Genomic DNA, 27,914 nt, shown 5'->3' with positions numbered 1-27,914 from the left:
AACAGCACTTAACCCACAGCGTTGTTATGGAGATAAGTTACTTTTCATAAAACCCTTGGAGCAGTTTCTGGTGGAGAGTAAGAGCCATATACACATGCTTGTTAAATAACTTATTTATACTCATATTTCCTTTTTGGAGAGTTTTTAAAAAATAAGTTCTTCTATCTTCAGGACTATACCCTCTAGCTAGAACTTGAGGGTTTGGAATATAGATCGTCTACATAACACACTTGAGACATGTTGACTATTCCGTGCTGGGTACAGATACCACAGCTTTTCTGGGTATTTTAGGTACTTCACCTACGAAATGGTAATATCTCTAGTCCTGTCTGCCTCACAGGATTGCTCTGAAGATAAGATAAAATAAAGCAGTACAAGAAAGCGACCTGAAGAGTGTGACCATGTTCTCATGCACCGTTGTGGACATAAGGACACATACACACCCTTATAATATTTCTAAGGGTTTGGGGAAGTAATGTGGGGTAATTCAACTATATCCCACATTAAGATTAGTTCACAAAAGGCCAACTATGCAGATCATTGAGAGCCTGAACTGAAATCACAAAGTGTATATGTGATTGGTAGTGATGGCCGACCAACCTAATGCACTTCTGCGTTTAATCAGAGAAATTCTGCATTAAAACACAAAATGAAACCTAAAATCGGTGGTCCTTTCACTTCTGAGAAAGATTCAGCCCAATTTAGGCGTTTCATTGTTTCTAGCAATACACCACAAAACCCAACTTAAGAGCTCACTTATTAGAGATGAGAACGCGCTTGAATTCTAGGCTCTGCCAGCAGACCATGTGAAAGGTGATGCTGCCTGGGTATGCCGCCAAACATTCTTTCTTACAATATCTGAAATATATGGAGTTTTATGAATAAGAAACATTTCCTGTTAATTAGGATCTTAGGCTCAAGTAAAAAAATTTTTCTGGCCTAGAATTCTAGTCTAATTTAATTTAATTTAATTCTAATTTAATTTCGTGATACATCTTGGTGTCCTTGCCAGAAAATTATGTTTTAAAGTACATTTAAAAAATCCTTGCATCATTTAAATCTTTGAATGAGTCCTTTATCTGGAATGGTTCAATAAATGGTCTGAGTTAATTAAATGACACCATCCTTATGCCCCTTAGAGATTTTACAATGGGGTCTTTAAAGAAAACTGAAGTAGGATCTCACCAAAAAACTCTAGAGAGAAAAATGTATGTTGTCTCTGGCGAGCCACTGGCAAGTTTGGATATATAAAAAGTATTGTATGCTATCAATAATCCACGTGAATGCAAAGAGGAATGATTTGAAGCAAGCTGGACAGAATACAAGAGACAGGAGAGCAGCTCCCCGGGGAGTCCGGGCTACGTAACTGGCTGCCACCTTGCAGAAAGCTGAGCTGTGTCCCCAGAACAGCCCACACCCCCGCCTGTCCTCAGTTTAAAAGAGATGCCAACGCTTTTTGTTTTTTGAAACTAAATACATTTTAATAGAAAACAAAATACAAAATAACTCTTTTCAGAAAACAGAAATATTTAATCCTTTTTCCACAAATTAGAAGTTGCTTTATCTTCAGAGCGTAGTTTTCGACGTGTGTGTTCGTACTTAAGATTTGTTTCACAGACTGTTCATTAAACTGCTATTGCAAAGCAGGAGGTGGGAGGGATGATCTCAGGGGGAAAAGACGCTGGAAGAGCCACACCTCAGAATCATTTGGAAATTCAACATTTTCTAATTCTATCTTTTGACTTCTCACTTCCAATTATTTTCATTTCTTTACCACAATCTGTCCTTTCAGGGGAGAGAACTGTTAATAGAAGTGCAGCCACGAAAAGAATCTATCCCACCATCACTGCAAGAGCCCAAGACTTTCTCAATCAAATCCACCCACCCACTTCTAGAAACATGTCAGCTGGAGTGATCAATCTGTCACCCAGAAATTTTCCCTTTCGCCCAATACACTGTACGACCAAATTCTCTGAATTCCCTGAACCTCAAAATTCCAAGTATCACAGCCAGTGCCAGGAGTAAAACCTGAAAGATGAGAGCAGAGAAGGCCCCTCCGCCAGTGCTAGGCTTCCTCTTCGCATTAATAATAATTATAATAATAATAAAAAATCCTGGTTCTCTGCAACCACGAAAAAGGAAAGACATTTGCCAGGATGACCCCGCCCCCTTTCCTCGTTCCCGCCCCCGAATTCTACCCAGATAGAGTCCCTTCCACCCAGTGACCCTGCAGCACTGCTCCTGGGGAGGGCGCCCAGCAAACCTCCTCTGGCCAAGTGCAGCCCCGGCGAGGTGAGGGCATCTTGGCTCCAGAGACAGGAAGGGGCCGGCAGGGGGACACCGCGGGATCTCCGTGATTCTTGATCTCACGTTCGTTCCCCGTCACCGCCCTTCCTCCCCCCGTCCCTCCACACTTGGGGGCTGAGCAAAGGGTGGCGGGCTCGGGATGTCCGCGGGATGAGGGGGCGCGAGGGGGGATGCGTGGGGATGCGGGGAGTCCTTCACAGTCAGTCAGTGATTTCATACGTCTGTCCTAAGACTTGTCGTCTGGAGCCCTTCGCACGCCCCAGTCCGTTACATCAAAGATAAAAATCAATGTTCCTGATTTTCTTGTGTGATTCCGGTCACCAGCAGGAGGTTGCAGGCCATGAACTGCACGCTCAGCACGTTGCTCATCTGGCCGGTGTAGACGCCCACGAGCTCGCTGGACGAGCCGTCAGCGGGTGCGCTGCAGTGCGCGCTCCTGATGTCCCAGATGCGCACCGAGTTGTCCATGGACGCCGACGCGATCAGGCTGCTGTCCGGGCTGAAGGTGAGGCTGGTGATGTTGTCCGTGTGGCCCCGAAGCTCTTTGTAGAGGGTCCCGGACGCCAAGTCCCACAGCTTCAGCCGCTGGTCCTCGCCCGCCGATGCCAAGTACTTACCGTTGGGGGAAAAGGCCAGAGAGAGCACGGGGCCGCGGTGGCCCGTGAAGAGCCTCACCGAGTTCCCCTGCTGGGTGCTCCACAGCCGGACCGTCTTGTCGGTCGAGCCCGTGGCTAAGTAGTTTGAATTGGGGTGGAACTTGACGCAGTCCACGTCTGCCAGGTGCCCGGCGTAGATGCGTAGCGGGTGCGTCCGATCAAACGACCACAGCCTGGCCGTGCGGTCGTGGGACCCACTGGCGAAGTACAGGCTGTGCGGGCTGATGTCCAGGTCCCACACGGGGTAGGCGTGGCCCTGGTACAGCACGGTGTTGGTGAAGCTGCCGAGGTCCCAGTACCTGATGGACATGTCCTCAGAGCAGGAGAGCAGCCCTGAGCTGTCCGCAAGGAACCTGGTGCTGTACACTGGCCCGCAGTGTCCCCGCAGGACCTTCATCTCCGTGCCTGCGTTATCGTCCTCGTCGTCCTGCGGGGACGCACGCATGCATGCACGCACACACACACACACACACACACACACACACACACACACACACAAAGAGAAGAGCGTTTAGTGGTCTGTCATGGAAAACAAACGTCTAGAAACAGACCTGCTTGGGAAACAGCATATACTCAGTGAACGACCCTGCTCTTTACGGTGACTCCAGGAGAAGAACTCTTAATTGCATAACTGAATAAAAAGTCTCCTACCACTTACAAATTGCCTTCCTTAAATTCACCTCGCAGCTAAGACTACAGCAAGGCTACTAGTGCAGAGCGATGACTGTGGACCTTACTCTTAGGTTGAGGAGAACCGATTTCAAGAGCCGATCGCTCGAAAAGACGTACTTTTGAACTTATGTTCTTAGATGCTCTTCTACTGGCATGTCTTCGCCCGTCAGTCTCAGCTGCTTTGCAGGCCATGCTGCCCCCTGTCTCCAGTCCGTTTAGAAAAATCTCCACATGCCTGTTACCGCCACGCCTGGGGCCAGTGATGGAGGCAGGCGCGGTTTCAAGATTTTTATACAGAACCGCTGCGGGAGTTCATCCAAAACTAAAACCTGGACATACCGCAGAAGTAACAGTAGGCCAGGGGTGCAGCCATCAGCAAGTTATGCTCACACCCTGTGACCAGGCATGAACGGCTGGTGTCCAAAGGAAAGAAGAGTTTTGAAACCGTGACTCTCTGGAGGGTCTCAAATATTTTCCCAAAGTAACAAATGAGGCGTGGAGTCAGAATTGCTCTAAATAAAGCCAAGCGACTCATGTGAGTCTTGGAAATGAATCCCTAGGTGTGGCGACAGAAAGGACGGCTCGTGGTGTGGGGGGGCCCCTCTCCTCATCCTCTTCCCCACAAGCACACTCTCTGTGTTCAAACCCACTCTCCGTTCATTCTCTCGCGGACAAGCTCCTTAAAACTGCAGCTGTCCTCACCCTGGAATTCATAAAGCCAAGTGACCTCACTGGAAGAGCAGGAGGTAGGATGAAGCTTCATGAACTGCTTGCCTCGTGAGCCTCTGGACAGAAAAAGGGCATCCTTTTAATCTGAAAACTATTAAATTCAAAATGGAATGAATGCCTCCAACGTTTATGTATTGGAGAAAAGTTAAGAGAAAATAAACACTGATGTCCATGAAGATTCAAAATGGCTCTTCCAGATACTCAACATTAAAAGCACTTAAGCGTTTGAGAGCTTAAGGTTCTACTGAGCGTTACCAAGAATATTAGTAATTTTCCTTTCCAAAGAGATTACAACAACACTTTAAAGTTACTGCTCTGCACCGGAGAGTTTGTGTCAGAGCTGCAGGGGCAAGAAACGACCCTGGGTGAGTTACACAGAGGGCCTCTGAAAGCTAGCGGCCGACAAGGGCACACGGTAGTCTCCGAGGCTTAAGAGGTCTTCATTTGGACCAGGCAGTCATGGAAGTGGGTCTCCCCTCTGTGTGCTCACAGGCAGAGAGCAGGACACACCGGAGTCAAGCTGGACTCCCCAGGGGCCCAGCCATTGTCCTGAGCCTGTGGAAAAGTGCCTGGTTGACTCTACAAACCAAGAAATGGGGAAGCCAGCATGGGCCTGCTGGCTATCCCTATCAGCTCCCTGCCAGGACCGCAGCTTAAAATAGTCCGGCCACATTTTTTTCTGTGGCTCAACCCATCCCCATTAGGGCCTCAGCACAGTCAAGCTGAAACCCTGAACAGGCAGTGGGTCACACGTGCCTGGCCTCACGGAGCCTCCCATGCTAACGGAGCAGCACCGCAAATGCCCTGCCACTGTCTAAACCCTCACAGTAACTTCCACCCCAGATGCATCCCAAATAGGAATTTCTAATTTGTAAAGTACTTTCATGTAATAATAAACTATATTATGTACATGATGAGACATGCTTAAACCAGAAATTTTCAAAGAATAAGAAATATAACATCTTCAAATACTATAGTCTGCTGACCCTGCTTTAGGCCATGGAGTCCCTCCGTCTGCTTCTGTGCTAGGACGTTCCAAGTGGCCCGGCTCACAGTGTGGTCATTCCTAGATCAGGGTACTTTGGGGTCTGAAAGTCAGCCCGGGGCTGTTCTCCAATTAGCTACCGATGGAGCTGAAAGAAATTAAATATGGCTGGGCTTGGGAGTGGGTGAGACTTGGAAGCAAGTGAGACACTGCTATGTGTGTGAGAGATGACAGCAGCCTGACCTAGGACAGAAAAGGTGGCTGCTGGCTAGTGTGAATGGACGTGTGCTCTACGTGTAAATACACAACGGATTTCTAAGGCTTAGGACAAAAAGGGAGACTATAACAGACTTCGTTAATATTTAAAAAATACTGCTTGGGCTTCCCTGGTGGCGCAGTGGTTGAGAGTCCGCCTGCCGATGCAGGGGACGCAGGTTCGTGCCCCGGTCCAGGAAGATCCCACATGCCGCGGAGCGGCTGGGCCCGTGAGCCATGGCCACTGAGCCTGTGCGTCCGGAGCCTGTGCTCCGCAACGGGAGAGGCCACAACAGTGAGGGGCCCACGTACCGCAAAAAAAAAAAAAAAAAAAAAAAAAATACTGCTTATGTGTAGAAATGACAATATTTTGGCCATATTGGATTGAAAATACATTACTAAAATTAATTTTGACTACTTCTTTTTACTTTTGTAATGTGACTACTAGGACGATTTAAGTTACATATATGGCTCACATTATATTCCTATTGGCCAGATCTAAATGACAGTTTTATACACAAGTTACAGAACTGAGTATTATTGACAACACTGACTTGATTTTTCAAACCTAAAGACGACCAGATTGGGGGCAGAATGACCAGACGTTAAATGAACTGAACACAGGTGCTGCACTGCTGGGCTGAGGGCGGGGAGGCTGGTGGTGATGAGGGTGGTCCTGTCCTGTCCACATAACTGGAAAGAAGGGCAAGTCCTCCACTGGGGACCTGTGCTTTTGCCATGCTGTGCAAATATTAAAAACACACAGCTGCCAATCGACAAGCTATCTCCATCCGGTGTGCAGCAAAGTGGGGGAGGGAGGGCAGGCCCGCTCCCCATTCCCAGGCTGCTGGCACCGGGTGACGGGAGCACTGCGGGCCCAGCGAACACATTTCCGAGGCTAATCTAGCTTCTCTTCACGTGGAGACAACAGAAGCTGGAGGGCAGGGCTGTAAATCCAGGTGCATTTGGGATAATTTTATGCTTACACAGGAGCTTTTGGTTACTGTTTTGGTTTTTTTAAAAAAATGAGATATAATTCACATGCTACAAAATGCAGCGGTAGCCACGGTGTAATCTTAAAAACTTTTATTTTAGGCTAACGTTCTTTCCATCTTTGCATCTATCTTTCTACCTTTGCTCTCTTCCTTTGTATTATTTTTTAATGCCTAGAAAAATCCCCAAACTCAGTATCATCAAAGCTAATAAGGTCGGTAGGAATAGTTTTTTTAAGTAAAAAACAGAGTAAACGAGGGCAGTATCCCTCACTGTACGTGAAGAACCACCAAGACGCTAGAGCTGTGTCTCCAAGGAAGCTAAACTCGCGCACTGAAACACGTTCTGGAGGGCACTACAGAATTCTAGAAATCGAAGTTGGTGCATCGGAATTTAGACTCTGTACTCATCCTAACAAACTCCTCTAATTATACTGTCTTAACTGCAAGAAGCAAAGACTCGAAGGCCATACTAACTGGAAGGTGACTAAGAAAACAGGAATAGGTAGAAAAGGGGCTTAATTTGTACACCAATATTCTTGCTACCCTCATCAGTAACGGGAAATTAACTCGAGTGATTTTTTTTTTTTTTACTCATTAACTTTTCAACCTGGTGCAAAGGTTTTCCATCCCAAGTAACTTGAGGCCGAGCCACCTGAATTTCAGCGGTGATACGACAGCGCTATCCTACCCACAACTTCCGTGGCGCCACTCTCAGGGAAGGTGAGCTCTGTGCAGTTCAATTTCTGTCTCCCTTTGCCCATGCTCTTTTTGAGGCAATGACTCTCGGTGACCTGAAACTCAGGCCACTGTGCCTGCCCTTTTCAACTACCACCCGCAAACAGAGCGAACCAGCTCATCACACCGACTGCTGGACGAAATGGCGGCACCCTGGGTGAAGCCAGAGGACTTGCACTGCCCTCGAAAGGCCGAGAGCAGCCAGGGTGGGCGAGGGTGGAGAGAAACCAGTGTCCTCATCTACTGCTCATGGCACTGGGAGGCGGCAGTATCACACTTTAAGACGCAGACCCTCTGACCCAGTGATCCTACGTCTAATTGCTTATTGTCTCCGCCAAGGCTGGGCATTAGCAGGGAGTCACTGGCTACAGGTTACGAGGCATGAGTCTGGCGTTAGCTATACGATGCGGGAAATAAGGAAGTGCGTTTGCCGTAAGATCTGTCACATTGGGTACGAATATTCCAAGCTGATTAGTAAGGCAGACGCAGGGAAGAAAGACCGACATTCCTACCTCCTTCTCCAAGATATCACAAGCCAAGTGGATGCGGGACACGTCTACTTGATGCGGTTCGGATTTTAACTTCTTGGAGCGCAGACTCCACAGTTTTATACAGGAGTTGTCAAAGCCAGCGGCAAGCAGCTTGCTGTCCGGGGAGACCTCCGCCGTGTTCAGCAGCTGCTCCGTGTTGTAGAAGGCGTAGAAGCAGATGGTGGTGAGAGAGGGGGGGCCGTCCTTGACACGCTTAATGCTCTCCTGCAGGACCTCCAGCGCGGCCTCGTTCTGCAGGATGGGCGCGGGCACGTCGGCAGGCTCCAGGCTGCCGCCCTCGCCCCGGGAGGGGCCGCCGCTGGCGTAGAGCTGGTAGTCCGTCCTCTTGGCGGGCTGCACATCCAGGTGGATGTGCCAGGTGAGGACTCTGCACAGCGCGGTGTTATTGTCACTCTGGAGGTAGCGGAGAAGGTAGTTGTAGCTGTCTTCCTGCAGGCGGACCACGTACTTGTTGTCCAGGAAGGCCCGCAGCCGGAAGTTAGACAGGATGTCCTGGATGGTCTGGGTGGTCTGCAGCTGCTCGATGACGTCCTTCTGGCTGGCATTCTGCAGAAACATTCCATGGAAGCGGCTGTAAAAGCTTTCCACCGTGCTCTTGGGACTGCTCTGGACCAGGTTGAGGTGGAGGTAGACAAAGAGGGGGTAGAGGAGAGGCATCACTTCATGGCTGTGCTGGGATTCAGAATCTGTAATGAAAGAGAAGCAGGGCCTTTACCGTCAGCAGAGTCTCCTGGGGAGCCCGCCGTCACATGGCCTCTTCTGGCCGGGACCCTACTTTCTGAGGCTATGGATTGAAGTATAAGCCCAACACAGAATTCTGCACACTCAAAGTCCAAGCCGGGACTGAGGAAGGAAGAGCACGGACCCTGAAGGCCAGCAAACACGGCCCGAAGTCAGCCGTAAACCCAGAATTCGACGGCCAGAGGTTAAGCGATGTGCCCGTTCCCACATGCATTCAGTAGCTCGTACCAGGTCTTCAAGGGTTAGTATTTTCCCAGCACATTAGTGTTGCTCCAACTGGGACCTGAGACCTTGGAGAGACCTTAGACGCATTCTCGGGAGACTGAGTTCTTCACAGAAACCTTAACTTGATAATTTAAAAAACAATGAACACAGGTAAATTCAGAATTATCTGGATGGCCTTTAGCAAGTATTAACATACAGTTTTAGTGCTGTACTTTGTTCTGTGATTCCTCTTGGCCCCATCACCTGCAGTAACATCAAGTTCTTAGTTTAGTGGGTTCATTAACATGTCTAGCCCCCCTGACTGCCATGTCTCAACGGCAACATGACGTCGTTCATCTGTAATTGTCCCACATCTGTCAGTGTACTCATTTTGATTTTGCTGGTTAAAAAGTACAACTTCTCTTTTGCAGTGATAATTTACAAGTGGAACACTTTCATGTCATTAAGACTAAATCATTTACTAACCTGAGACTTTAACACCATGAAAGTACATGATAAAGAATGTTCAAAGAAGTGTACAGCTTTGTCACAGGCTAATGAGAAAAGCACAGAAGTGTGTGTGACACTTAAGTGAGGGAGGGCAGAGAGAGCTGTGACAGAGCGAAGGTTCCACAGCCATCTGGACGGAGGCAAGTGGCCAGCGAGCAGGGCCATCGCAGGCACCAGCACCTCAGGGAAGCTGGGTGACACCAGCCCTAGGCCCGTTGGAGTAGCAAGTTATGACTGGCAAAATCCATCTGTTACTTTCACTTGTTGTCAATTTGAAGTTTATTTTTGTGGTTTTGCTTGTACTTTATATGTCAATGAGTTTAGCATTTATACAAAATAAAGCATAAAGGTTTCATGTGTCATGTCTGTACATACCTAAGTAATTAATATAAAAATGCTTTACGTCAGCTCTTAGCACTTCCGCTAGCATTTTCTTTCTTTCTTCTTTTTTTCCTGAAAAGGAATCCACACCTGGCTCAAGATTCAGGACCACGGCATTAGGGAATCTTATCTCCCTAACTGGAAGGGAGATGATTCCTGCACGCTCTCTCTGCTTGATGCTCTGTTTCACCTCATCACAGGTGAATTAACTGCAGAGTAGGTGCATTTGAGGATCAACATGCCCCCACTCAAATGCATTCTTAGAAGATGAACTTCAATCGCACTGATCCCGCTGAACTGAAGTCAGGGCTCCTGCCTCTGTACCAACAGGCACAGTGAGCTCTGGTGCTGGCTGTGGTGAGTGACCCTGAATGCCGAGGGGAAACTGGACTGTGCTCCACAGGGAGCCGAGGACAGTGTGTCTGGGACACAGGAGGTCACTTAGGGCATCTCTTAGTACCACCATCCCTGAGGTTAAGGTGAGTGGAAATATGCAACAATCCAATCCAGGCAGGACAAGTAGTGGCCCAGGCCCTTCAGGCACGAAGCTTTGCATCATCCCACCAGGTAAAGAACCAGGACCAGCTGAGGCACTAACTGAAGGCAAAGGGAATACAGAATAGGCGGCAGAGGAAGGTGAAGACCAGCTATGACCACGTGACCAGTGACAGAACCCAGGACTGGACCTGTCATGAGTATTCCTCCTTATTTTGTTATGAACGTGTTTGTGTGTGTGTGTATACCTATACATAAGCAAATATCTTTGTTTTCTTTCCTTTCTTAACCCCTTACCATGGAACATAAGTTATAGTGACTTTGTATCATTGTATTTTTTCTTTTTGTTTTGGCCGTGCCGTGTAGCATGTGGAATTTTAGTTCCCTGACCAGTGATCAAACCCTGGCCCCCTGCAGTGGAAACGTGGAATCCTAACCACTGGACCACCAGGGAATTCCCTATATCATAGTGTTTAAGTATTGTTAACTTTACGTCACAGTATTTAAGTTATGGGATCTCAAGGAGAAGGGTAAACATCACCTGTGGACTTTGCTTCCTCTTCTGAGGAAGGCATTAGGGCATTCTTGGTTGTACTTGGGATAGCTGTACCATGTTAAGTAGAATTATGACCTTGTTAATCACCTTTACTTGCAGGTTAATTATGGTTTAAGGACATGGGTAAGGGTGCCATCACAAGTCCATAGGTGGTGGACTTGTGATGGTTAATTTTATGTGTCAACTTGGCTGGGCCACAGTGCCCAGAAACCTGTTCACACATTATTCTAGATATTTCTGTGAAGGCATTTTTTAAGATGAGATGAACATTTAAGTCAGTAGACTAAGTACACTGGATAACCCTCCACATGAGGGTGGGCCTCGTCTAATCAGCTGAAGGCCTTAGGAGAACAAAGACTGACCTCCCTGGGCGGGGAGAAGGAATCGGCCAGCAGGCGGCCTGTGGACATGAACTGCAGCTCTCCTGAGTCCCAGCCTGCAGGCCTGCCCCACAGATTTTGGACTCGTCAGTCTCCACAATCACGTGAGACAATTCCTTAAGATAAATCTCTCTATACATATTCACTTTGTTGGTTCTGTTTCTCTGGAGAACCCTAATACAGATTTCAATATTTCCTTACATACTGTAATTCTTTAGAAGACCTCTGGAATATTTCTGTCCCCAAATACTAATTAAAACAAACAAAAAGATTCAACCCTTACCAATTAGACGTCCAATATATTCTATTGGGACGAAGGGCTGTTTTCAACTCCTTACAATCTTAGTTTCAGGCTTATTTTCGAAAATGAGAGGCATTTTAATTTACTAAGTCCAGGATTAAAAAAAACTAGCCATCTAGAAATAGGGATGCAGTACTTTAAAACTTACTGAAATTCACTGTTGTTTCAGCCTATAGTTTCAAAGCTGCTTAACTGTTCTTTCTTGTCTGAAGAGAACAGTATATTAGGTATAAAGCTCCAATCAACATATTCTATATGTGGAACAAGGTGAGACTAACATTAAGTCTTAACTCAATTTGAATCTCGTTCCCTTGAAATGGTAACATACACCTTATATTTTACTGAAAGGACACTAAGTTAAACGAACACCGAGCTTGTTGGTCCTCACTCCCCGGCCCTTCTCCACAGGGCTGGGCCCACCGACTGACTGCACACCGTCCTCAGCTCTGAAACAGCACCAGCTGGCCTGCACCTTCGTGTCCCTGCCTGGGGGCTCCTCCTCTTCCCTGTTCCTCGAAGGCTCACCTCACTCTGCAGAACTACCACTGCATGTGTGCCTCCCACGAGCCAGGCACTTACACCCACATTGTGTCTAGGAGTCACAGCTGTCCCCAGATTCAGATCCAGAGTGACTGACCCCATAGGCTATGCTCTTCCCACTACATGTCCTGTAGGAAAGGCCCTGGAGCAACAGGCAAGCTCACGGCAGCTCTCAGCCCCACAGCTTCTGGAGGAGAAATACTGGAGGGAGCTCAGCCTTAGAACCTCTTACCTTTCTCTGTTATCTCCTTCGAGAGTTACCATCTCCTAGAATTTACTTTGTATCTCCCCGGGGCTGATGCTGAGTACTGTATCACAGTCTGTATCTTCTGTGTTACGTAGCAGGATGCTATCATCGTAACAACGTAAAAAATAAAACCTGACTTATTTCTGTTCAGTATACCCCACCCCCAACAAAGAGCCTGAGGCATCCTCAGCTCTTCTCCCTTCTTTACTCCTTAGCCCTGGAGATCCTACCTTGACAATGTAACTGTGAACTGAAGACCCCACTTTCAGCATCCACAGCCCTGTCTCACTCCTCAGGGACCACAGTGGACTCAGGCTGGCCTCCCATCGCCCCTCCCACAAACACTCTCGTCCACTGCTTCCACACCCACATTCACGCCCAGGCTTGTCTCCATCACACAGGATGAGGGTCACACTTCTACCCCTGTGGTCAGATCTTGCCTCCATTTTGTCTGACTTTATCTCCAATCTGAAAGCCCATTTTCTTTTTTCTCTTAAAAAAAAATTTTTTTTTATTGGAGTATAGCTGACTTACCATGTTGTGTTAGTTTCTGCTGTACAGCAAAGTGAGTCAGCTGCACACATACACCTATCCACTCTTTTAGATTCTTTTCCCATATAGGTCATTACAGACTACTGAGTAGAGTTCCCTGTGCTGTACAGTAGGTCCTTATTAGTTACCTATTTTGCATATAGTAGTGTGTGTATGTCAATCCCAATCTCCCAATTTATCCCTCCCTGAAAGCCCATTTTCAACAAAGCCGGCTCCTTCGCTGTTCCTGAAAAAATCATCACCGTCTCTGCCCCTTTGCTCATGCCTTCGCACGTAGGCCGGATCCTCCCACTCTGGCACAGATGCCCAGCGTGCAAGTGCTAACGTCGACCCTACCCTCCTCAGGAAGGCTGCCTCTGACCACCCCACGCCAGCCCCTCCCTTCACTCCAAATGCAGCTCCCACAAACACCCAGCAACTGGCTCCGTCTTGGCCTATGAAAACACTCCCCCAGTCACATCTCATGCAAAACTGTGACTTCTAGCCCTCTTATGTTAGGGTTAACTTTCAGTTCAGATTAATGACTACATGTTGTATTTCATCTTGGTGCTCAGGAAATAACTCTTCATTTGACTTGGTTGACTGCTCTTCAGAGCCCTGAAGGTGGAGAAAAATGTTCCAGGAAAAGCAGTCTGTGAGGAAAAACACATATACTCACCCCCTCAAAATAACCTGTGACCAAGGATTAAAAAATTAAATTACAGGGCTTCCCTGGTGGCGCAGTGGTTGAGAGTCCACCTGCCGATGCAGGGGACACGGGTTCGTGCCCCGGTCCTGGAGGATCCCACATGCCGCGGAGCGGCTGGGCCCGTGAGCCATGGCCGCTGAGCCTGCGCGTCCGGAGCCTGTGCTCCGCAACGGGAGAGGCCACAACAGTAAGAGGCCCGCATAGTGCAAAAAAAAAAAAAAAGAATTAAATCACAGACAAGGTAACAGACAGCAGCCTTCTCAGTTTTGAAACAAGATGAGAAATTGCGTAGGAAAAGGCTGATGGAGACTATTACAGTGACAGATTCGGAGCTTCCGCGTTGCCTGGCTCCCTCATCAGAGGGCGGGCCCCCATCAATACACTCTCCTGCAATACCTAGCCCAGGACAGTCAGCCTCACGTAAGTACAGGATGACTGAGGGAAAGAGAAGGGCTGGAAGACGCCAGACACTTCTTTCTAAACCAGCTTCCTCACCACTAGGTTGATGAGAGAAGTCTCTCAGGGAGAAATCATAACCGTATTTAAAAAACCGAGTAAAATAACTTTCTAAAAACTGATTTTAAAAAATTTAAAAACTGCTCAAAGCCTCAAAAACCAATGCCAATAATGAAAAATAACTTGATTATCTCCAAGTTCTTGCTTACCTCTGAATGAAATCCTTCTTATAAATCCAATTTTTCTTTTTTTATCTTTAGTGGACATGGAAAGCAGCTGATCACTGTTCTGAGACATTTAACATTTATATGATGTGAGGATCTTAATGGACTTTCTTTCTTTCCAGTTTAAACATAATAGACTCTTTTTATTAGACCCTTAGTCTTCGCAATTTTTTCATCTTTGTAACAATTCAACAGAATGAATTCAACAGTCAACAACTGTGAGACTGATAAGATGACCTTCTTCAGGGTTTTATTTTGTAATCTTTATTTCCTGTAACATTTTGGTCATTTTGCCCGACTACGGAATACCAGAAATGTGGATTCTTTCCTTTAAAATACTAACCATTATAAGGGTGAAGTAAAATTAGGACAACTCTAAGTGTGCAAAATTAGGTCTATTATTTTGGTTTATATATTGATCACTTACTATGCCTCTTTACCATTAAAAATTATTAACCTGAGGGTTGTTCAAATAAGGAAAAAAAAAATAAAACAACTTCAAAGTATTTTAGCTATAATTTTCTACTAACCAATACATGCTAATTACTCTCCATCCTTTGAGGACAGAGAAAGTTTTGTATTTCTTGTCCCTCAAGGTGTTTTGTATAAAGTACTCAACAAAAGACTTTGATTAATAACCAGAATCAACATGGTCTCGCTTAGTGTAATCATCTTTTCAACATTAAAATTATAATCAGTCATCTTAAGACTAGACGAAATCACTTGGTTTTGCCTCTGAATAGCCTTCTTCACTTTACATATGAGGAACTAAAGGCCCCAGAAAGGCTACACGACTACATTTTTTAGAGCGATTAATTTAAAAAGTCATAGAGTGAATTAGAAAAACTCATTAGAACTCATATCTACTGATTCAGTGTGTCTGTGGTTATCACAGCACCCACGAACTGGACTAAATTACAACTTCTAATTTTTTGGTGTTGCTGATTCATGAGGATTACTGTCTTGCATTTTTGGAAATAAGGGGAAAAAACCATTTTGAGATGTACTCTATCACTGGTAGTGATATCAACGTCCATTTCACACCTGCTGCATTTAAGGAGGTTTCCCTACATGGCTGACTGAGCTTCTACTTATTCAACACAAGTCACAGTCACTGTGTTGAAGGCCATGGACAAAACAGTGAGTAACACACCCAGAGCCCTGCCCTTGCACACTTTAATCTCCTGATTTGACGCTCTTGGGAGTTCCAATAGACCATAAGTGTGAATGCAAGGCCTGCGTTCAACCACCTTTGAATCCCTGGTACCTAACACCAGAGCTGGAACACAGATGGTTCTGAGGGAAATTCGCAGCGCCCTTTTTTAACAAGAGAAGGGGGTCGTGTGGAGTACTTACCGGTGAGGAAATTCCGCAGCCGTCCGAACTGCACTTCATATTGCTGGGGCTCTGCCTGGCAAGGGGCCGCAGACACTATGTTGGCACAACCAGATTCTGATTGGACTAAGGAGGAAAAGATACATAAGATGGGGACAGCAAAGACAATCGCCAGCCCAAAACGTGGCAGGATGGATGGAAGGAGGTGCAGCTGTAGCATCTGACATCTCAGCCCGTTTTCAAAGTACGTTGGGGCTTCTGGTTAAATATGACCGACATGCCTACCCCACCCGCTCCTGACACCCAGTGACGTGACAGCAGAGGAACGAAAGGTATAAAGCACAGGGTACGCGAGCTGGACGAGAGAGGAGAGGCACACAGGCTCACGAGAGACTCCTCTGGACGCATCTGACCCCAGGACCTGACACTGTACCATCGTGTGCCTTGGGATGGGTCCATCTTCAACCCCCGTGCTGGGCATTCAGTGGGCCCTTTCAATCTGGAAATTCACGTCTTCCAGTTCTGAGAAATTTTCTTGAATCATTTTGTTGCTTTCTCTCCTGTGTTCTCTTTCTGGGACGCCTACAATTTCGAGGTAGGTCTCCTGAACTGACCCTTTAATGTCTCCCAGATTTTCCATTTTTTGTCTTTCTGCTCTACTTTCTGGGAGGCTTCCTCAACTTTCAACCCTTCGAATGATTTTTCAGTTTCCCTGTCATGTATTTATCTCAATGTTTTCTTCTCTTAAAATAGCAGTCTCTTCTTGTTTCAAGGCTATCAATGATGGTAGTTTTGAAGGTTTTTTTTCTCTCTGCTGTTTGCTTCCTTCAAGTTGCTTCTCACTGTTTCCTTAAATGTTTCATATGAAGCAGATCAGTTTCTTCCAGGATCTGACAGTCCCTAGTTATCTGAAAGTGAGGCACCACAGAGCTGATGGGAACTCTGGGCGTGCGCTTATCACCCAAGAGGACCTGGATGGGCAATTCCCTGCTGGCGATGTCTTTCGGTCCATTCTGTTGGGCAGGACAGATTCACCAGGGGCGAGGCTTTTAATCACCTTCCTGGACAGCAGGTGCCTGGATGGCAGTGTTCTCGGCAGCGAGAGGAGGAAGGAGGCTGGAGTCTCAATACTCAGGATGTAAACATGCACTTCATCGCCATTCTGTGAGTTCATGCTTTCTAACAAGAAAAGCAAAATTCTCCTACCCTTTCTGCTGGGGGTGGGGTGGGGGACCTCACAACTGGGGAGAGGCGGCGGGGGACTGACAAGCCATCTTCAACAACAATCCGGACGAACACCAACGTGCGTGGGACGCACGTGGGAAAGAGGAAGCAGGAATGTAATTAATGCAGCAGGGCCAAGGAGACACGACAGAGAGCATCAAGAGGCGGGGAGACAGATGGGAAGAGAGTCAGCGCCCCTCCAGGAACTCGGACACACGCTGGAAGGCTGCGGGCCCTCCTGCTGCCCCGCCGTGAGGGAACCAGTCTCAAGTCCTACAGTCACAAGCCCTCACAGGCATCCTCCCCTTGCCATTCCGATGACCACCCTTTAGCTCAGGCTGTCCTGACCTCTCACTGGATCACACTGCGGCCTTCTGACTAGATCCCCTGGCGCCAATCCGGGCCTTCCCCCGTCAACACAGCCACCACAGCCATCCTCCTAGGACCCACATCTGATAACCTGGACACCCGCCCCCAGCTTTGCCCCCCGATAAGCTCCTAATGGTTCTCTGGAAACTCAGCTCATGCCTTCTATGATTTACTGACCCCTGACTATATGCTGGGAACATGAGACCTTCTGGGAAGCCCTTGTGACCTGCCGGCCAACCTGAGAGCACCACCTTCTTTGCTCATATGGAGGCTGAGCAGCCCTCACGGGACCATGGCACGCCGCCCGCGTGCGCTCATCCGCCTGCCTCAGCTGACTGTAGCAGAGCTCCTCGGGAGCCAGGGTCGAGTCTTAGCTCTCTCGAGAACTTCTCAGCACCTGGCCACCAGCAGGCCTTCACGACCATCTGCTGAACGCAGATGTAAGTATTCCGATTACTCAATCAACAGAAAAACCTAGGACAAAATCTTACAATAATCACACTTTAGAAGCTTCCCGCTTTTCCTGGTGGTTTTCCAGGAACACTGACTCTCCTAATACTCCATCGTATCGAAAAGAAGACAACTGAGAACACAAATTTAACAGTGCTTTGCCCTACTGTCTATCAGCAACAGCACAGGCTCCAATGAACACAGGCCAGCGGGAGCTTATCAAAGGCCGTGACGGCGAGTTTAGAAGGAATTACTCCGGTCCTGTACACTGGCCATCCTACTAGAAACATTAAGGCTTTCATGAATCGATTCCGAGTTCATCGCCTGGCCCTGTCCTTGTCAGGGGAACCCAGCAGAGTCTGAAGGCGAGGGAGAGTGAGTGGGTCTGACACTGAAGGGAAGGAGGCTTCCCCTGAGGAGCCGGGCTGAGCTGGAGAAGGCACTGCCACCTTAAGCTCCCCACACCCGGCCATTTAAAGACGCTCATAACCATCCTGACAGCACGGCAGGAAAAATTTCTCCAAAGTTTTTCTAAAAAAGAATCCAAATCCAATTTCAAAACAAAGAGCAGAAGCAAAAAGAAATGTTAAAAGTCTCAGGAACACGTGTATGATGCCAACATTTCCACCCACTGATCCCAAAGGACTCATCCAACTGGAGAACGTGCCTTCCACGGGTGAGGCCCAAGCGACAGGGGAGGGGACACGTGCAAGAGGGGGACAGAGACCCTGGCCCTAGCTCACGGAAGGAGAAAGTTGCACACGACATCAGGTACAGCTCAAAGCCCCCGGGATCCTGCAGGAGGACGTGTTGGGCGGGGGTTTTCAGAGGCACTTGGGCTGGACGCTGCCTCCGGGACGGGGGTGGGTGGTACCTGCGAGGCTGGTGGCCATCTCCTCGGCGCTCTGCGACAGCCGCAGGCCTTGTTTCAGTGGGCCGTCTGCGTCCCCGTACTGCCGGCGTTTGAGGTAGCAGGACACGGCCATCTGAATCTGCTCGGTGCGCACCCGTTTCATGACCTGAGGGGGAACCATAAGGACAGCCTGACGTCACGCGTGGGTAGAGGCCACGTGGCCAGTCTCCTGGCTGACTTGAGAGCCTTAAGACCAACCTCACCCTCTCTTCCACTTTATGTATTGTCCCGATGAAAACACGGCCAACTTCAATGATGGAAAACAGGAATAGCCTAGATAATAAAGCCCCACGGGACTTCCCTGGCGGGCCAGTGTTAACACTCCGCGCTTCCACTGTAGGGGACATGGGGTCGATTCCTGGTTGGGGAACTAAGATCTCACATGCCTACGTGTTGCAATGTGCGCCCCCCCCCCCCCCCGAAAAAAAAAAGCTCCACAGATCCTCTGCAAACTCCATTTAGGACCATGATTTCAATCCGCTCCGAGGAATTCCAGGGCCCTGTGTTCCCGGCCGCCCCTCGCTCAGGGAGAGGGGTTCAGGGAGCAGGGAACCAGCCAGAAAGCAGGCAGGAGGCAGCACGAAATCAGAGCCCTGAGACATTCAGAAACCGGGTAAAGAGGTGTTAGAAAGTGAGACGTTAATAATGGGGAAAGGGAGAGCTATGTTTTCTCTTAGCAGTCAGGAAAAGGCTGCTGGCGCTGAGTCAAGGATTTGAGCAGTGTGTTTTCATGTCAATCATACTGTTTACCTCTTTCACACTTTATTTGTAACGCCAGGTACAGAAAAGCATCAACATTGTAAGAGGGTATGTATATGTGTTAGAAAATCTCATGAATTCTTATACGGAAGGAAATGCACTCAACAGGGGTAAATAACTTCTGATAATTCAAGCTAAGTTGGCGGTTCCCCCTCCAAAAGGACTATTTTCCTTGACTGCTAAATTTATTATCAAGAATGACAGGAACCCCTGATACTGCCATGGGCCTCAAACACTCCTCTGCCTGGAGTAAAGAATACTGCAGTCCAGATGACCAGTGACAGCTGAATGAATTTTCTAGGTTCACTTCTGTGATGTAAAAAATATTTTCTTCTTCAGGATCAGAATATCGTGTCCATTTTGGAATGCATGCAACCTTATCCATACACATGTGATGGTCCCCACCAGGGTAACTTTCTCTAAATCAAGGACTTCTAATTTTTTTGTGTGTGGAAGATGTGTTTTGATAGTTTATTTGGATGTGTTTAAATTTTCAGTTTCAATTACATGCACTGGCTTTCTCCTTTGTGATCTCCTCCATTTGTTTTTAAGATTTAAAATTCCCCCCATTCCAAAAACCTGTTATTTATTTTTTCTTTAAATATTAAAAAAAGTTTATCTGTATCTAATTTTTATCCATTACAATTTCTTTCAGTGTACAATATGTGGTGAATAACCAAACAACTATTTTACCCAGATACTGCAGCAAACAAGTTGTTCCAGAATCATCTGCAAATAAATAATCCTTCCAAACTGATTCATGGTAACTCTTTTAAAACACAATCTGAAGATCGACTTTTCAATTGCCTAAAAGTCACACAACAGAGCAAACAGTGAAGGCTGGAGACATGCACACACAAAAACACATATATTTATATACAAATATAAAATGTTAAGAAATCATAAATATATTATTTTAAACCAGGTGTAAAGAATGATTATATTATCTATGCATTTCATTTCTGGATTACCAGAGACAGTATCAAATATTTGTTAGAAAGGAGGGGCACTGGGTCTGAAATGATTGAGATTCAGTGATACAGTGAAACAGTAACAAATTTCCTCATACTGAACCACCTTTCACTATGGAATTTGCCTCACTTGGTTATGGTGTGTTAGTCTTTCACTGTATGACAACTCAGATTTTTTTTTTTTTTTAATTTTTGGCTGCGTTGGGTCTTCACTGCTGCGCGCGGGCTTTCTCTAGTTGCGGCAAGCGGGGGCTACTCTTCGTTGTGGCAGGCGGGCTTTTCATTGTGGTGGCTTCTCTTGTTGAGGAGCACGGGCTCTAGGCGTGCGGGCTTCAATAGTTGTGGCACGTGGGCTCAGTAGTTGTGGCTCGCGGGCTCTAGAGTGCAGGCTCAGTAGTTGTGGCACGTGGGCTTAGTTGCTCTGCAGCATGTGGGATCTTCCCGGACCAGAGCTTGAACCCATGTCCCCTGCACTGGCAGGTGGATTCTTAGCCACTGCACCACCAGAGAAGTCCCCAGATTATTTTTTAATTAAGATTTTTTTTCTATTGTTCATACAAGAATTCTGAGACTTTGAGAGTGGGGATCACTGCTCTAAGTATTCATCTGTCCATTGATGGAGACAGATAATTGTTTCTTTGTGGTTACTAATAAGCATTCCTGTACCAGTTTGACTATTTCAGTGATTCTCTATGGTTTTCTAACCTGGTTACACATAAGAGTCTCCTGCGAGTGTGTGTATAAATCATTTCAGCCTTGGAGATTCTGATTCAATGTAATATTTAGAGAAAAAAAATTTAAATGCACACAGAGACTGTGAGAGTACTATCCTTTGCCAGTTTGGACCCAAGTCAGAAGCAGTCAATCCACCAGGCTCCCACCCCCGGCCCCGCCACCACACGACCCTACGCCGCTTGCTAAAGATGCTTTCAATCTAACTTCAAGAGTTCTTAGTCTCCAAGCTCTTCCAAAGCAGCTTGATGCCTTGTATTTTGGCTGGGACTAAAACTTTTCCAGACTTCCTACTGCCCATCTCTTGTTGCCATGGGAGTGCATGCTTGTATCAATGTGTGTCCCTAGTGTTTCAGGTAAGATGGGAGTAAGAGGTCATCTCTCTAACAGGGGAAAAAAAAAAATGTGCACAGGAAAAGACATGGGAAAACTGACACAGCAGACCCTGCAATGCCAAGTGTCCCCAAGGTGGGACAATGTATATGCATGTCTGAAGAGGAGGGGAAAAGAGAGAGTGAACAGAAAGCGGTGAGAATGAACAATAGTAAAAAACGGGCCATATTGGGGATTACTAGAAACTAGCTGGTAAATACTGATGCCAATGAATTTGCCCAAATTAGCTGTCTGGAACAGCAGTTTCTGGCTCCAAACCACCATGTAGGACAAGGACCTTCCCTGAGGGTGGGCTGTGAGCCAGCTGCAGGGCCAAGAGTCTGGGCGGGAGGAACGCGGGCATCAGTCTCTTGTACAGCCACGCTCAACTGAAATACCAGGGACGTTATCCAACTGACTGCCCTGGACTTGATTCCAGGACACACATATTTCAAGTGAAGCAAATAATAAATGAAATGGGAAAAAACCCCACAAACGTTCTTAAAAACAGACCTGTCTCTTGAGAGACTCAGACATGAGACTAACACTGCAATTCCAAGTTACCTGTTTATCTTTTCCCGTAATTATAAAATCTTTTAAATTTAAATTGAGTTTCAATCTAATTACATCTTTGTTAAAAATTTCAGGGTTTCCCTTAATTTTCAATTGACAGAAAATATTTTAACTTTAAAGTTAAAAATGGATGATCACATACCTTTCTTTTCATGTCACATTATTAGGATTTCTGGAAATTAACATGAGGATTCCGACACAATATGTATCTATGTCTCATGCATTAATAGTTGCCTACTGTTACCAAAGTTGCTACAGAAAATCAGGACATGATCACCTTCCTGCCTTAAAGTAACAACTGTGCAGGAAGAACCACTCTCTTAATACTCTTTGCTACAGCCTAACCCCACCCACTTATGTTCAAATGTGTATGGTTGGTGGAGGGTTGCTCGGAGAGACACCCCCAGCCCAGCACTTCATGGGCTAAGCACTACGCAATTCCATGAGATGCCAATAGAGTACTATATGAACAGTGTGTCTCCCCCTGCCCCTCAGATATAAGGTGTCAGCTTTGAGGATGAATGAGTTCAAAACAAATCCAGGCAAACTCACCACCACTATCCTGAAATCAGTTCCCCAGCTGAGTATACGGACAGTAGCTAGGTGTTTCTGTTGTTGTTGTTTTTTAAAGTAAGTGTATTTTTTTCCAATTATAAATTTATGCTTAAAAACAGATAAAAATTATTTTGTATTTTTTCTTAACTGAGAGGTCATGTAAAGTGCCTAGTAGGTGCTCATATATCAGTTCTCTTCTCTTTCCTTGCAGTATTCTAAGTGCTTATAAAATCCATCAAAAGGTCACTCTTAGTAGCACCTACAAACCTAATAAGCTTTTGCATTAATCATTGTGATAAAATGCTTGTGAAAATAAAAATCGCAGCTGAAAAATAAATAAGCTCGGTTTCAGTCATACATGATATAATTTTTAAATTAGGTTGGCCTTTCATATTCAGGCTTTGCTCAGACACAGACGTAACATGAATACACTTGAACTAAAACCTGTGCTCTTTCCCATGGAGTCCTAAGAAGTAAATGGCACACGAACAAGGCTCACAGCTGCGGGCTCAGGATGCAATGTAGAATCTGGGGGGTTAATTTGGGTAGGAGGGTTGGGGGTGGAGCAGAAATCATACAGCCAGGCAGACAGATGCCCCTAGAACTTGACTAACATCAGCTGGGACCTCCATAAAGTCCCAGAAGTCTTTCCTTGTCAACTACTTCCTTTCCCTGCAGCTTCCTACCTGCAGCCACCCCCAAATCTGCTCCAGTCTCCTTACTCAGCCAGCCGACCCTGCTTCCTATGTCAGCGGGCTATTTACTAAGACTTGAGATTCCTCAACTCTTGTCAAATCTGTCACTTTTCCCCACTATCTTACATGGCTTCTAGGCTGCTGAACACACCGCCTCCCCTGCAGGCAGGTCTCTGGCTCCCCTCTTCCACCCTTCACATTCCCTACTGACACAAGACTCGTCCTGTCTCTAGTCAGATCACCTTCCTGAGCTCAAGTCTACAAGACTTCTCTACCTGGACACTGCAAACATCTGAAATTCGATGTGCTCAAATTCTCTTCCTTCCATACGTCTTCCTTTTCCTAGTTTTCCCAGCCAGCTTAATGGTGCCACCATCCACCAACAGAGAAAACCACAACCAAAACCAACCAATCAAATGAAAACTGTCATCTTAAGACGCTTTTCTCTATCTCCCTCCCCCTCACTTCTAAATGGCCATCAACTCTTTATTCTAAACAGGACTCTCTCGGAGCCATTGTGCTACCATATCCTCACTGCTGCGATCTGACAGCACAAATCACTTCTCACCTGGACTATTCCAACGTCCTCCTACTACTCTAGGCCAACCTCAAACACCCTTTTGAATGCAGCCAGACAAAAAGACTGACTATGCTACTGCCATGCTTAAAATCACCCTCTGCACCCCATGCAGACTGCCCACTCCTGCCATCACTGTTCTCTAGTTCCCCCCCAGATGGAGAGTTCCCTAGAACAGGGCTTTTATCTTTGAAATTCACATTAAAAGTAAAGTGAGTGTCATCTAGCTTCTGCTTGGAATTCTTGACGGTTTACTTTAGGCACATGATTTCTCTGGATTTTTATGAACCAAGAAAGCCACAAATATTTGATGCTTACTTCAAATTTATAGAACGGCTACCTACATTTACCGTGTCTTACGTCATGAAGAATACCTTTCACGTGGGCTCCATTTACAAGCACTGTAGACAGAAGAAACAGGATGCTGTGCTCTCAGAATAAGAGGGATATGGTTTCCTATGTTTATCATTCTCCCTGCAATGGAATTCAAATGCAGCAAGTGAGGTTTTGGAGATGCTTTAATGACACCGAATCCTTTATGTGTGTGTGTCTCACAGAGCAGCCGGATCACTTTTTATTCTAGAGCAGTACTGCCCATAGGACTTCCTGCAATGAAGGAAATGTTCTAGGTCTGCACTGTTCAGTGTGGTAGCCACCAGCCACAAAGGGCTATCTAGCAATTAAAATGTGGCTAACGCAGCTGAAGATTGAATTTTTAATTTTCATTAAGTAAAATGTAAGCAACCACACATGGCCCGTGCTTTCTGTATTGGACAACACAGTTCCAGAGCATGGCATTACTTTGTGAAACTAAAGCAGCAGTGCCTTGACTTAAAAATGGCAATGCACAAAGTCTTGCAAAACACTTCTGATTCCTAAATTGCCAAATCTCCAAAAATTAGTATTTTGTTAGTAAAAATGGAGCTAACTTTTTATTACTATCAAACACTCTAAGGTTACTAAGATACATATACATTTACATACATCTTACCAGAAAGATATCTTCTTTGACTGCTAAACAAAGATTTATGAATGGGAGTTTTCTATAGTGTTTTCTAAAACTTGCCAGTACACAACATTCTTGAAACCTTCTTGAAGTTAAAAAATGAGACGGGGAAAGGAATTTGTTTCAGTAGACAAACAGAGCAGCAGTTACTTTCTGTAAAATGTTCACATAAAAGGCGAGCTCGAACCTAAGACAACTTTACCCCTGCAATGAGAAAATTAAAAAAGAAAAATTTTTGGCTAACTTAAACTAGAAAAAAAACCCTTTAGGACTGCAGATCAATTAGTCAAATGTCTGCTTATAATCTTTAATTTATTAACTTCCATGTATTTTAAAATATAGAAGGCAACACATTAATTCATGAAACAATTTTACGCCAACTATTCACTTACATCTTCAACACCAGCGTCTCTGTAGTCACTGAAGCCACTCTGAATCATCAAATTCCATTTTCCAGAACACACCATCTTCGCTCCTACCAAATCATCTATGATACAGCACTTGATGCTCTCGCTGGAAATCTCAACGCAAGCCATCAATACCGATTCAGGTGGCAGAACTTTTCAAATTTATCACTTACTGTTGATACATTGGTGGTATAAATATCCCGAACTAGCAATGACTGAGATTGTTTCAGTCCAATATGTATTTCCCAAACAGCATCTTGTTGTTGGAAAGAGTAATTACAGTGCCTGTAACAGGAGAGACTTAAACATGTGGTACCACCCTCTTTTCAGAGGGATACTCTGGGGGGAATCCTGCCTAGTAGTCAGGCATATACAGTACATCCTTGAAGATGCTTTTTGAGAGAGAAGGTTGCCTGGAATGATCTGGTTTCCTCATGCCTTCTCAGAGTGCTCTTTAGGCTTCCAGATTTGGATTCAAATGCCTGCCTCTGCGAAGCAGTCATTTTCCTTTTGGAGTCACAGGCAGACACAAAGCTGCCAGGACAAGTGGCTGGGCCTTCCCTACTTTTAATCCCACACCACTACAGGCACAATCTTTCCAAACGGCTAATCTGACGCCATCTGTGCTCAGCTTAAAAACTTTCTCCTTCCTTCACCAGTGTGGAGGATAAAAAAAATCATCTCCACTGTGTCACCCTGAGGTTACTCTTATCTGCCTTTGTTTACAAAACAGGTGGGTACCACAAGGCCTTCTCGCCTTAGGGGCTTTGGTCAAAATGGCACTCCTAGCTGGTTTAGCTAACTCCCACTCATGCTTCACAGCCTAGCCTGGCCACTTCTTCCTCCCCAAAGCTTCCTTGAGCCTGATTACTTCCACCCACCAAACCCAGGAACAAACCTCTATCACAGGAATCACCATACTATTTGTTTCCTATACCACCACTACTAATACCTGGCACTTACTGAGTGTACATCACAGGTAAGATACTATTTTAAGTGCTTTACATAGACTATCTCGTTTACGCCTCCCGAGAACCCTATAAGCTAGGGAGCATTCTTCAGATAAGAAAGCTGAGGCTCAAAGAAGTCAGACAGGTGCCCAAGGGTCCATGGTGCCAGGAGGGGAGCTTGGGCCACCTGGCTGCATGGTCTGAGCTCTTACCTTTTACAGTGTCTTGCTGCTCAAAGGCTTCTCTCGGGAAACACAACAGTGAAAGCTTACCAAATGCTTGTTGAGAGAGTGATCACAACAGTTACTACCTGAGAAGCTGGCTGTCTGTCACATGGAGAGGCTAGAAACGGTTTCTAGCACTGTCCACTGGGTAATGCTGGTTTAACAGAGCGCCCCCGGGGCTCCCTTCCAGCTAAAACGAATCATCAAATAAACAAAACAAACAAACAGCCCTTTCTCCAGAGATGTCCTTCATAGGTATTATGAAGGACATCTGTTTGCGAAAGTAAAACCAAAAAACCAGTGACTGAGTAGTTAAGAGGAGCCTTTACCTAGTTCCACAGTGATAGAACCAAACAAATTTCACACATTCAGAGGGAGAAGCAACAAAACTATTCCAAAACACACAAATCTGCTTTACTGTTGGTGACAAAAAACAAACAAAAAAATGGTCAAGGCAAGCCCACTTTTTGGTTTGCCAATTTAACACTGATTTTTAAGGCAGGAATGATTTATAATTGACAAAAATCAAAATTACATTTAACGCAAAAACTTTAGGCCTACGAGGAACCTAGAAAGTATTCTCTGCCAAAAAAAGAAATTGTAATAGCTGATAACTAGTATTTACAGAACACTTCCCACTTGTCAGGCATTTTCACATTCATTAATCCTTTTTTGGGTATCCTGTAAAAGGTCCAGTTTATCAGTCATTACCCCATTTTACTGAAGAGGAAACGAAGGCTCCGAGAGGTTACAGATAGTAGTTACATGGTTTCGACCTGAGGCCGATGTAGTCACCAAGCCCCCTCCGCTACATGAAGCTTCTCCGAGTGTAAAGCTATGGCTCCAAACTCCTCTTCCTACTCCCACCCTCAAGCAGAGCTGGGACCCAGACCGGGGCGGCCACCGTGTCCGCCCTACCCCGCAGCGCTAGGTCACCTAAGAGTAGACGGCCCCTGCCCGCGCGCCCCTCCCAGCGCAGCCCCGATTCCTGCCAGCCGGGTCTCCCTTCCTAGACCTCCACCTGCAAGGTCAGAGATCAGCGCTTCCAGCCTGCCGCCGCGGGGCACGAGCCCAGGGCGCTCTCACCGCTGTGGGGAGGGCAGCACTTCCGCTGAGCCTCCTAGGACACCCGGTCCCTCACCCTCGGCTCCCCCGCCCACGTCGCGCCCGGGCGCTCAGGGCCTCGGGGCTCCGCGGCGCGCACCCCGTACGCGGCTGTCAGGGGCGCGGCCGCCTTGCGGGCGCCCTTGCAGGTGGGCATCGCCGCGCTCGCCCGCGTCCTCCCCGCCACCCTACGCCAAGTTTCATCCCGACTTCGGCCCACAGACACTTCCCTCTCCCGTAAATGAAGAAGAGGCCGGGCCCGCGCTCCGGGCCTCCAGGCGGTGCCGCCCGCTCGCCCCGCCCCCACCGCCCAGGCCGCGCTGCCGCCTGCGCTGCCGCCCGCGCCCTCGGCCCGCCGCCCGCACTCACTGAACATCCCAGGCGGCTCCCGCTCCCCCCGCCGCCGCCGGGGTCGCCCCGCGTCCGCCTCCGTCGTCTCCGCGGCAGGCTCGCGCTCCGCGGCCGGCTCAGCCGGGCCCCCGCGCCCAGTGCCCCGCCGCCCCCGCGGCGGCTCTGGGCTGCAGCCCCATGACTGATT

The 27,914-nt window shown here is 46.8% G+C and overlaps 1 protein-coding gene across 10 annotated transcripts; it reads right to left on the bottom strand.

Annotated features, from left to right (window-relative positions):
• Positions 1-1,453: 1,453 nt before the first annotated feature.
• TAF5L (TATA-box binding protein associated factor 5 like) lies at positions 1,454-27,903 on the bottom strand. 10 transcript variants are annotated; one of them, XM_033842308.2, is made up of 8 exons: positions 25,084-26,232; positions 24,677-24,895; positions 24,060-24,159; positions 19,904-20,017; positions 18,413-18,557; positions 15,517-15,621; positions 7,847-8,571; positions 1,454-3,390 (listed from the first exon to the last, which is right to left on the bottom strand). In XM_033842308.2, exons 4-8 carry the CDS (start codon positions 19,970-19,972, stop codon positions 2,593-2,595), a joined length of 1,842 nt encoding a protein of 613 aa, XP_033698199.1. In that variant the 5' UTR covers positions 19,973-20,017; positions 24,060-24,159; positions 24,677-24,895; positions 25,084-26,232; the 3' UTR covers positions 1,454-2,592. The 10 variants fall into 10 exon arrangements, with proteins under 10 accessions (XP_033698199.1, XP_033698200.1, XP_073649775.1 ...); XM_033842309.2 differs by lacking the exons at positions 24,677-24,895; positions 25,084-26,232 and adding an exon at positions 27,746-27,903; XM_073793674.1 differs by lacking the exon at positions 19,904-20,017.
• Between the last annotated feature and the right edge of the window lie 11 nt (positions 27,904-27,914).

The sequence above is a fragment of the Tursiops truncatus genome, chromosome 16 (genome assembly GCF_011762595.2).
Source record: "Tursiops truncatus isolate mTurTru1 chromosome 16, mTurTru1.mat.Y, whole genome shotgun sequence".
Classification (NCBI taxonomy): domain Eukaryota; kingdom Metazoa; phylum Chordata; class Mammalia; order Artiodactyla; family Delphinidae; genus Tursiops; species Tursiops truncatus.
This window is presented reverse-complemented; position numbering and strand designations above follow the sequence as displayed.

Coding starts and splice junctions, on each gene's coding strand:
- TAF5L (XM_073793673.1), bottom strand. CDS start 25,227: ATGGCTTGCGTTGAGATTTCCAGCGAGAGCATCAAGTGCTGTATCATA. Junction 18,558..25,083: donor GAGACGCTGGTGTTGAAGAT/GTAAGTGAATAG, acceptor GTTCCCCCTCAG/GTCATGAAACGGGTGCGCAC. Junction 15,622..18,412: donor GATGGCCACCAGCCTCGCAG/GTACCACCCACC, acceptor TTTCCTCCTTAG/TCCAATCAGAATCTGGTTGT.